At 37.3% G+C, this 12025-nt stretch overlaps 1 protein-coding gene across 1 annotated transcript; it reads right to left on the bottom strand.

The window, feature by feature from the left end:
• Positions 1-501: 501 nt before the first annotated feature.
• LOC137717161 (O-fucosyltransferase 31-like) lies at positions 502-4134 on the bottom strand (the record flags this gene model as incomplete). The annotated part of the gene is made up of 10 exons (XM_068456464.1): positions 502-896; positions 1079-1276; positions 1582-1809; positions 2009-2276; positions 3066-3269; positions 3366-3454; positions 3574-3644; positions 3726-3810; positions 3912-3974; positions 4081-4134. Coding segments are annotated over 10 exons (1470 nt in total), but the record flags the coding sequence as incomplete, so codon positions are not given.
• Positions 4135-12025: the final 7891 nt, after the last annotated feature.

The following is a 12025-nucleotide window of genomic DNA, read 5'->3' as shown; positions in this document are numbered from 1 at the left end:
GGAAGCACTTTAAGTGTTTTTTTAGGATTTACTTACATCTTTACTAAATATTGGTTCTAAAAACATTTTCACCAAAAACGTTTTCAGTCATTTGAAAGTACATCCAAACAAACTCTTACTTTGCCACCCCACCGTTAAAAATAAAAACAATGGAATACTATTTTCACACCCACCATTGTTCTTAAAATAACTTTAATTTTTTGGAATTTTTTGCACTTTTTCTATTAAAAAATTATATTAGAACTACCATTTTCAATTTCAATTTTAATTTTAATTTTATTTACAAGCCTTCAATTTTAATTTTAATTTTATTTACAAGTCTATGTGTATGTCCTTCAAGGTCATCGTGCAAGAGGGTAAATTTGTCAACAAAATATTTAATTTGATATGGGTGTAAAAATAAGGCAAAAGGGTGAGCACAGGAGCACTCTTACAAAAAGACATTGATGAAAGCGCGCTGAAATGTTAGTTCTAAGTTACTCAAAGCCTGGAATCTCGTAGCACCAAAAAAATTCACTGTATTAAACGGAACAGTCAGTGTCGGCGTCGTGGTACGAATGGTGGTTTTGTCATTGAATGTCTCCACTGCCGGCAAGAATCAGTGCTTGCCCTACAGGCATCATCAATACATAAGAAGCAGCATACTGTACAGTAATTAGCTCAAATGAAGCCTATACAAAATTTCATTAAGCTCGACACATGCAATCAGGAGCAGGGTATGTGTATATCGACTGCTTCTCCTTCCTCAGCCTCATCTGCCCCTGTCTAGTTTTGTGCCCATCTGAAACCGCACGTTGGAAATCCGACCATTCCATGCTCTTATTCACGAAAAGTTTATCCAACAACGCCATGTTTGGTCTAATAGTCTTCAAGTTCATGTAAGCCCGGTGACCCACCTGACGATACAATTTTTAATCCTGTCAGCTCACAATTCTTCTCAAGTGAAACACTGATTTTACAACGGGGCAAAAACATGCTATTTACAATGACAGAATTGATGACGTGGATAATCGGAACTATTTCCCCACCATCTTAAAGAAGATAAGTATTTACCGAGTACTGAACTTGATATTCTTACCAGTGCATTGTGCATATTTCCGGGAGAAGCAGAAATGAAGATGTCACTTTGCATGCTCACATAATAGTCAACTGCGGCTAACAAAGAAGCCTTGCCTTCAACTTTGGCCCTTTCCTCTGCAGAGGCAAGACTCTTCTTATCTTCCATATCTGGAAATAATCTTCTCAAAGTCGAGATCCTTGCTTCTCCGCCGTAAACCTAAAAAAAGGAACATACAATTGCTTCTCCAATTTCAAACCACAATGAAGGCTTGATGTCAACATTTATTGAGAAGGAACCTAAGGAATTGCATGAAACGCTTGGGGCTCGTTTGTCAACATTTTTGCTTTTGTTTCAATTGAAGAGAGAGGGAAATGAAAATGACAGAGATGAAGATAAGGAGAATATCTAACTAAAACTATTCCGAGTTTTACAAACGAAAACAAAAACAAAAACATCAACAAACGAGCCCCTTGCCATTAGACCCTAAATACCAGCAAAGACATTCTGCTTTTAAGACAAACCTTGTAAGAAGCAAGATAGAGTCGGGTGGTATTGCTGAAGCCCAAAGCTGCTAGCAGCAATCCAATCTCTTCAGGAGTCAATGGGCAACGCCCCTGATTTCTTAAATCCTCATCTATGAACTGAGATTTTAGGACCCTACCCTGCCAGATTACTTGCCGATATTTTGCAAGGGCGAGTTTCTCAGCTTTACCTCCACCAAAATCACAGGCTGAATGAGCAGCCATGTCCTGTGTGTATGTGCAGGCAAAGAAGTTAATAGGAAATACTAATCCCGCAGATGTAATTAAGATTCTTAGAAAAAGCTTTAAGATTCTTCAAAAATTATTTTGTACAGTATATATTTCATAAAACTTATATTAGCCCCAATACTCCGAAATGATTACATAATCAAACATGCCAAGGATCTAAAGCTAATTAAAAGCATACCTTATCGAAGCGAAGATGCAAAACAACATATTTCCCAGCTCCCTGTTTCTCAATTTCATTTGCCTTGTCCTGTGAGTCACTACCTGCTTTTGGGTTTCTATTGGGAGGGTAGCGGAGACGATTAACAAGGGTTTCTCCCAATTCCCTGATATGAGGAACAAAGGCTAAAGCTTGAAAGTTGACTTTACAACGTAAGTGCTGTATGTTTTGAGGCAAGTTGTCGAAGGCCAAACGATGAGAAAATGGGGAGATAGCAGCAACTCCATATCTGTAGCAGTGAAGCACCTTTTAAGTCATGAAAAGATATTCGTTTAAAATTTAGATCCTAAAAAGCAACCTATTGTACTGAAACATAGGCATATAATTCAGATTGGTAGCTCAAGTTGTGCTTAGAGAAGATACTCTAACATAAAACCAAAGGATATTTCTGGCTTAAAGTTAAACCTAGAAAGCCATGCTCTTTCCGTCCACAAATGACTATCTTGAATTCGTTCCGCTATCTTTCTTGCCTTGGAGCAGCAAGAGGTACACGGGAATCAATTTCTGTAATTCAATATACCTTCCCTTCGAGATCTCTTCTGAAGGTGCAAAAATCTATAATGAATTCTGCTTATGGTATTGAATTTTTTGAAACACTGACTCAATCCGTCCACAGTTATTTTATTAAAATCCAACACATAATGTAACTTGAAAACCTGATGCCTTGACATGCAGATACAGAAGTATTTCTGTGATGCATTACTAAGTTCTAACTATATGCCATGCACATTAACCAAACAACCTATTTCCCAAAGTCATGTCCCTTATATAATATTACCATGCCAAAACTTTCCTTGTTATGACAACTTCTTTCTGCTATTTACCCTGGTAAAAAGATGACAACTAATGTCCAAGTTTATAACACAAGCTATCACGATCACAACTTTAGGGAATGATACACAGCACGGTCCAATACAAGATGGAATCTAAACTTTAGGACACACAACATATATGATATGGACAATAGTATACGATACAACAACTTTCTGCTCAATAAAGGGTGAAGGCATTTACTGACCTCTGCAATATGGGCAAGACGTTTTCCAGATACCAATCAGAAGAAGCGTGAACAGGTGCTGTTTTTATTCTAGTAATCCTTATGCCAGTAGCATAATACTCCCTAGTGCTCCAAGAAAATTCACTAGGAAGGGCTTTAACTATAGAAACCTCACCCTGTAGGGCTTCAATAAAGTGATCCACATCAAAAATGTCCTCAAAGGAGCTGCAAAAGCACAAGGAGTTTCACATCAATGGCTCCCCTTGGACAGAAATAATAATTTTCTAGGAACGGTTCCAGGTTAGTATACTCACTATATACCTCGAATCTTGCCACACGGGATTAACTTCAAGGTGTGGAATAACCAAAGTGGCATTCAAAATTTTAGCAACAGCAACTGCATCACAAATCTTTTTTATGAAAAAAAAGACCAAATAAATTAAATTAGACAACCTCATTTTGTACACCTAATTGGCTATAATATTACAAGTTATAGCACAACTTCCCTCACAAAATTTTCAAAACTTACCCCCATTTTCTGCTGGTTCAAGCCTCCGTCAAGGAACACCTGAATATACCAGGTAGATTCTTTTGGCGATGCTGCAAGAAAATGAGCGGAAGTACATCAGATAACAATCAATCCAATGTAACATATAATGTGGTCTTATCTTCAATACTCACATGATAAACTATTAGGCTCTTCAGGGCAATGCTTCCATCCTTGGTTGGGCAACGGAGCCCAAAGCTTGCTCTGTTGATCCACATACTACACAAATTCAAAACCAATATGTAAATACATGTAATCAGATCAACTGTTTATAAGCAAACAACAAATCAAAGGAAAAAAAAAAAGGAAATGGAACTGACAGATTGAAGAAGTAAAGCCGGATTTAGAAGGTGCAAGTGCCGGGGTTTCGGAGCATTCCACTCCTGCAAAAAAAACCCATCTCAGTCAAACAATTATTCAACAAAATTAAGCATTTCCATTAACAAAAGCTTCAAACATGTGAGAGTGGTTTAGTGGGAAGGAACTTACCGAGAAGATGGAAGGAGCAGCGTGGCTTAATGGGCCAAACAGGTTTGGCAGGTGATACGTAGATTATACGCACACAAACTAAACCCTATTTGTGACAATTGTAGTAATGATGTAAGTAGGGATCGTTCTAACCGGGGATTAACTAGGGGTGCTAAACACTTGATTCAAATAAATAAAACTAATTTTTAAAACACTTAACTTACTTAACAAGAACTCAAAACAAGTACACAAGACTTCAAATACTTGAAAACACAAAAATAAAACAAATACGAATGATTAAGACTTAACAAAAGATGGGGGGGATTGTGTTTGGACGAGATTAAATTAAATGGACAAATTGTAATTAAAGGCAAAACGTAAATATGAATGTGATGAAAATATGGATGATGGAATAGCCAAGGGGTTCTTCTCCACACATGTTACACTTGCATACAAGATTGATTCTCAGTTGGTCTTTCGATAAATTATGAAACTCAACACTCCGGGTTAATTAGGTCCGCTTAAATTAACCGTCAAGTTCTCCTTAAGTTAATGAATTGGATGGGTTAGCGCAACGCAATTCACCACATTCTCCAAAAGTCCTTTACGTGAAAAGCACAATAAAGATACAATCAAAGATCATTAAGCATTATGAAAACTATAAGTGTTGACGAGGCATTCGTTACTATGATGAGCATGAAACTCGTGCCAAGAATTCATTTAACGCGATTGTTTATAAGCAACCTCCACTACTTGTGAATATAAGTTCATAACGATTAGGTGAAATTCACTTATATTCTAGCGTCATATTCATGCACGAAAATTAAGCGCGCATTCTTAATAAACATTCATAAATAAGTTATCAATCAAACGGTTAAACAAATTGAATCCACAACTTATGAAATTCCAACGAAAGTTAATCAATTCATATTGCAAATATAAACATAGTTTCGAATCACCCCCTAGCTAAAGGGGGTTTAGTTCCTCATAACTTTGAAATCAAAGAAACCCCTAAACATTCCAACAACTCAAACTTGAATTGTATGAACGTTTAGGCACTCTTCTCTTCCATTCCTCATACGTACAAAACAAAGAGAATTAAATTTAAACTTTGAAATCAAAGAAACACCTAAACATTCCAACAACTCAAACTTGAATTGTATGAACGTTTAGGCACTCTTTTCTTCCTCGTTGTTGTAGCACAAGGTCTAAGGTGAGCTTTGGGGATTATGTGAAGTGTTTTGGAGGGATGGGAAGTGGTTGGATAGTGGCTGCAATGGAGGAGAAAAACTGCACAGAAATGGAAGGATATGCACGGCAAAGGGGAAGTGTTTGTGTTGTGAATTGTGTTGTGAATGGAATGAATCAATTGTGGCTGAAATGCATGCTTATTTATAGGTAAATGAGAGGGAACATGACAGCTAGGAATAGGTGGAAATGTGGCTGCAAGTTTGGTGAATGATTATGAGTGAATGCATGTGAATGTGGCTAGGTTGGAAAGCTGAAATGATGAAGTGGGATGCTGGAAATGCAAAGGAAGCTCACGGCATGGACTTGTTTTGGGTGATGGGTGCATGTGTTGGCTGAATTCTTTGTTGGAAAAGCATGTGAGGGACAACTAGGGTGAATGATGATAAATGCATGTGGAAGTGTGGCTGAATTGAAGGATACATGTGGCTGAAATGAAAGGGAAATGCAAAGGGAAAAGCTGGAAAAGGAAGGGTAATGCACGGCAATGAGATGTTTGTGTTAGGTGATGGGTGTATGTGTTGAATTGGTGGTGCAATGATGAAAGAACAAGTGCATGTGGCTGAATTGAATGAATGCAAAGTGAATGAATAATGAAATGGGAAAGCATGTGCAAGGTTGTTGTTGTGATAAGTGATAAGTGTATGGTTATATAGGTGATAAATGAATGATATGTTGGTGATAAATGAATGATATGTTAAGTGATAAATGAATGATATGTGGTGATGATAAGTGTATAATTGTATGATAGGTGGTGATGATAATTTGGTCTTCAATTTCGTCCATCCCTTTTTCTCCAAACATAAGCTATCCATTCCAAGTCCGATTTTGCTCCAAAATGCTCCAAAATGCATCTTTTTGCTTCCTTAGCCATATGAACCTAAAAACACACGAAAGAAGCATAAAGGACTAAAATAACTAAAGAAACATAACGTAAATGTACGAGAACAAACCATTTAAGTCGCATGAATATGCTCCTATCAAATTCCCCCACACTTAGCTTTTGCTAGTCCTCGAGCAAAACAGAAAAACAAAATAAAACGAAACGAAACAAACCAAAGACAATCTTAAACCTTCCAACGTTGCCTCAGGGATTTCCAATGCACATGACATGTTAAAATCATCATTCCCACAGATTTTGGTTATCTTTACACTTAAGTACATACTTAATCATAGTCACCACATACTAATTCACAATTAAGCATTTAAAACCATGTTTTGAATGTAGTAACATGCCTTAGAGAATTTGCTCAATTCCTTACAAGATATGCACTCAATTTTCACTCAGATTTTCTGACTACACACCCTAAACTAGTTATATGTGAGAAGATTGATGTAAACATAAAAACGAACACTCACATATATGTATTTCAAAGGAAGCAATTTCTGGAGTTAATAAGCATGTTTAGATATGATCTCATGAATGGAATGCTACTACTTAGATGCGAGAACCAGTGACACCATATGCTCATACCAAGTTCAAACTCCACAATTGAAATACATAACACTCAAGATTGAAGTCACGGGTTATAATGGGGCTTGGGGTGTTTGGATAACAAAGAAGGAGTATGGAAAACAAGGGTTCTTTAAGCAATAGTGAGCAAAGTAATGAATTAGACATTTAGAATTCCCTTTAGAACGCAAAAATCAACTTTGATCACTCAAGGGGGAAGCTCACAAAACTTAGGGCCATATTCAACTTTTTTGGACCCTTTCTTCAACCATCAACGCTTGTGAGTTCATTCTTACTTATTTTCACTCCTTTTTTTTTTTTTTTTTTTTTTTCTTCTTCTTTTTCTTTTGAATCTCATATAAACTTAAGAACAAACTTTTACTCCCCCACACTCATTTTCTTGCATAATGTAACTCAAAAGGAATTCATTTAAGTCATGCTCACTATGCTTCAAGAACAAGGGTACGGATGGTCCTAATCTAGGCTAGGTGAGATGATATGGGTTAACAAAGAACATGGGCTAACGAGGCTCAACGGGGTTAAAACCTTCAATATATACGTAATATGGGAAATAAGGCTATTTGGCTATGATGACAACTACACAACTTCATCTTGATATATGTTATGCAATTCAATGTCATGCTTTGAATGAAACGGATATAAGTTCTAGCATTTAGTTCTATCATGATACAATTGCATTCTAAGTAGCAACCAAGCAAGGAATAATGAGATCATGCAACAACTTTAGAAAACACAGAATCACAGATTATAACTCTCCAAAGAAGGTAATAGCTCGAGTCTCACAAGGTTGTAGTGTTTGTATGAGTTCCTTCCTTCAAGCATGTTACAAAAACGAATTTTTCTTTTATGATTGCATGTGAAGTCATACATTATAACCATAACTAAGCATATACCAAGAGTAAATCAAACTTTTCTCCATGTTTATAACTCTTTTTAACAGTCATGCAATTACAAACCAAATCCTCATCATAACGTTGGAAGGTTCCCTAAGACACAAACACACAAAAACAACTTTTTTTTTGGGTTTTTCAAAACAAATTTTCAAAATTTTATGTGCTTTTCGGAGTTATAAAAACAAAACATACTAAAACACTCTAAAACAACTTAAAAACACCTTAAAACAGCAAGGAACAACATTTGAAGTTATGGGTGATAAAATCCCACGAATTTGCATTAACAACATTAGTTACCCCCCCACACTTAAATCAAACATTGTCCTCAATGTTTTAAGCATAGATTCACACAAAACATAAGTAAACACACAAAAAGCACTTAAACATACTAAACATGGCAGAATGTAATTAACAAAGAGAAGAGTTTAGGGACGCAAATCTGGTTATGGAGTGTAAATTCCCTCTTCTCCTTGGTGATTGCATTGAGGCTTTGATCTTTGTGATTCCACAGGCTTTCTCTTGAACTGGTTTCCGCCCATCGTTGATTTTCCTTTGTGCTACTCTTGAACTGGGCAGCAGGATTCTTTTGGTCTCCCCCGAAGGTCTGAGCTTACTCCTTTGGTCTGTTTCTTTGTTCAATCTTTCCAATTCGTATTGAAAAGGGTTGGAGGATAACTCAGCCTAAGTTTGTCTCCACATGCTTCAATGTATCATTTTCACTTGCCTTACTCGCTCCCCTTTGCAGAAGTGGTCCCTTCTCTGGAAGTGTATCAACCGTTGAAGATGACTACTCGAGAGCAACGCTAGGTAAGCAATCAGGAATAGATTCCAGGCAGTTGGCTCCAGATCGGAAGACTGACTCCAAGTGTCGGCTGATTGCTTCTTTTACTTTGCCATGCGAGTAAGAACAAGGACAAAGAAAAAGACAGGGAAAGAGCATGATATGAGATACTTTTGCTTTTGACCTTGATGATATGAGATACCTTTGCTTTTGAAGAAGCGGTGAATGAATCAGCATACTTCAATCCGCCGTTTCCTCCTGGGTCATCTGTACTCCAGGCATCTGGTATCATCTTTGGGGAAGAAGAAAGAATTGGGTATTTCGAAAGGCTTTGCTGGGAGTGCGCCCTCAGAGGTGAGGGAGAGTTGGGCATTTTTCTTCAGGTTTGCCTTGCCATAAAAGACGAAGGTCGACATATATAGAGATAATATCAAGTGGTGGTATTGTTCTTTTACCCTTGTCGACAAACGTTTTGATCCCGCAAATCCGGCTTTTTGAAATAGTGGCGCCTCTTCGATTTCTGAATGACGCCCCTTCGATTTCTGAACGACGCCCCTTCGCTTTCTGAACGACACGTAGTAGTGCGGATGCGGCTCCTTTTGACAAAGCTGCACGCGTTTTCTGAAAAGCAGAGAAAGCGACGCCGAACTTTGCGCTTGTCGGCTAAAGATGTGTAGTTGCGATGATGGCCTCCACGTGTTTTCTGAAAAGAAGAAATCTTTTGACAAAGTTGAACATGTCCTCTGAAAAGCCGAGAAAGCGTCGCCTAAATTACGCCGGAAATTCCGGCTTTTTGAATCGGTGGACGCGTCGCCTTGGCTTCTTATAGAGGTATCGATCACCGCCAGCATACACACTCTGAAGATTTCCCATTCTTGAACATCGTCTCCGGCCCTTTGAAATTTTAACTCCATCCACCCCTTCTCTTTGAACACTTTTGAAAATGGCAAACTCATCGAACCTTAGCTTAGATTTGAGTCTCAGCAGCGATCCGGTTGCGCCCCGTCAAGGTAATGTATGGCGCCATTCTTTTTTATCTTCTAACGGTCTTCTTACAGGTGAAGACTCCGTGATGCAGGACGCCACAACAGCTACAATAGTAGCTAGGAACCTCCTCACTCCAAAAGATAGTAGGCTGCTGTCAGGACGGTCCGATGAGTTGGTCGTTCAAGAGTCCCTCGCACTTAGTGTTCAGTGTGCGAGTTCTGTGTCCAACATGGGCCAACGCCTGCTTGCTCGGTCCCGTCAGGTGGAATCATTGATGGCAGAGGTGGAAAGTCTTAAGCAAGAGAACCAGCAGCTTAAGTACCAGAATAGAAGTTTGCATGTGCTTGCAAATAACTATTCGTTAAAATTCAAAGGAAGCTCACGGCATGGACTTGTTTTGGGTGATGGGTGCATGTGTTGGCTGAATTCTTTGTTGGAAAAGCATGTGAGGGACAACTAGGGTGAATGATGATAAATGCATGTGGAAGTGTGGCTGAATTGAAGGATACATGTGGCTGAAATGAAAGGGAAATGCAAAGGGAAAAGCTGGAAAGGGAAGGGTAATGCACGGCAATGAGATGTTTGTGTTAGGTGATGGGTGCATGTGTTGAATTGGTGGTGCAATGATGAAAGAACAAGTGCATGTGGCTGAATTGAATGAATGCAAAGTGAATGAATAATGAAATGGGAAAGCATGTGCAAGGTTGTTGTTGTGATAAGTGATAAGTGTATGGTTATATAGGTGATAAATGAATGATATGTTGGTGATAAATGAATGATATGTTAAGTGATAAATGAATGATATGTGGTGATGATAAGTGTATAATTGTATGATAGGTGGTGATGATAATTTGGTCTTCAATTTCGTCCATCCCTTTTTCTCCAAATATAAGCTATCCATTCCAAGTCTGATTTTGCTCCAAAATGCTCCAAAATGCATCTTTTTGCTTCCTTAGCCATATGAACCTAAAAACACACGAAAGAAGCATAAAGGACTAAAATAACTAAAGAAACATAACGTAAATGTACGAGAACAAGCCATTTAAGTCGCATGAATATACTCCTATCAGCAGGAAGGCCGGAAAGAGGACCACCAGGAGGCCAGCTAAAGCGGCTTTCTGAGACTGGTTGGGGTAGCAGTAGCCATAGTAGTCCTTGTGAAGCTTCATGGGTTGGTTTGGTTTTGATCGAAGACCTAAATTTTCACCATTGGTTGCAGATTGTGGTTGTGGGGAAGGAGGGAGGGCGGCGGAGAAGCTCACCGTCGTCAATGGAGATGGCAAAGGAGGACTGAATTGGATCAAATTTTAACGCGAGAAAACTGAAGGAGGAAGCATAAGGGTAATGGTTTATTGTTTTGATTCAGCAGCTGGGGAATTCGATGCGAGTGGGAGCTACTCACATACAGATACAACCGATTTACAGAACAATATTGGACTCAGAACGCGCGCCACGCACCACATGTAAGTTCTTTTTATTACATTCGATATTATTTATATTAAAAAAAAATAAAAACAACTTTAATGAAAAACTTCGATAGTGTTTATTTTAACGAAAAATTATATTTTTATATTAAAAAGTTAATCTTAATACTATTCACCTTACCCTTTTTTTTGTCTTTATCTATAAAACTCAAAGTTTTTAAGCCATTTTTATTAGTTTTCCTTAAAAAAAAATGCAGTGCGGGCTAAATTTTATAATGAGTTATGCATAATAATTTAGTTGAAACTTGATTTAGAGATAATCGAATCTAAAAGTTCTCACTTACATACCACTAGACCGTAGTAGTGATAGTTCTTTTTAATTTGAGAGGATATGTTTACTCACGAAGAATGGAATTTAAGAAAATATAATATTTTATTCTTATGGTTTCGACATGAAATTTATAGGGTAAAAATATGTTATTTGTAAATGATGGAATATGCTCATCCCCCAGGGTATGCAAGCATTTCTAAAACCTATTATTATTAAAGAGAACTAATGAAAATGGTTTGAAAACTTTGAATTTTAACGATAAGGACAAAATAAAGGGTAATGTGAATAGTACAATGATTGATTTTTTAGTGTAAAAATGTGGTTTTTTGTTAAAGAAAATGGTTTGAAAACTTTGAATTTTAACGATAAGGACAAAATAAAGGGTAATGTGAATAGTATCATGATTAACTTTTTAGTGTAAAAATGTGGTTTTTCGTTAAAGTGAACAGTACCAGAAACTTTTCGTTAAAATTCCCTTATTATTAATTGCATTAGAGTGGGTGTGGAGATAAATTACTGAGGTGAGTAACAATACTTTTAAAATTTGGAAATTGGCTACAATACTTACATTTATTTTATACAATTACCATTTTATATTAAATATATATACTCGCATGAAAGTAAGAATACGTAAAATTACATGTATTAAATACAAATGCTTTTCTAGGAGGTCTGGAGAAAGCTGCAGTTAATAGGATTTTCCTAATCTTCATCTCCTGAAAATGAAGAACGTGAAATTCTTTTTCCTTTTCACGGGGACTATGAGATTGGAAGCTATATCAATAATGTTTGGCTAATAAATAACCCCTTCTTAGTCTTCGACCCCCT

Source organism: Pyrus communis, chromosome 15, assembly GCF_963583255.1.
Source record: "Pyrus communis chromosome 15, drPyrComm1.1, whole genome shotgun sequence".
Lineage (NCBI taxonomy): Eukaryota > Viridiplantae > Streptophyta > Magnoliopsida > Rosales > Rosaceae > Pyrus > Pyrus communis.
This window is presented reverse-complemented; position numbering and strand designations above follow the sequence as displayed.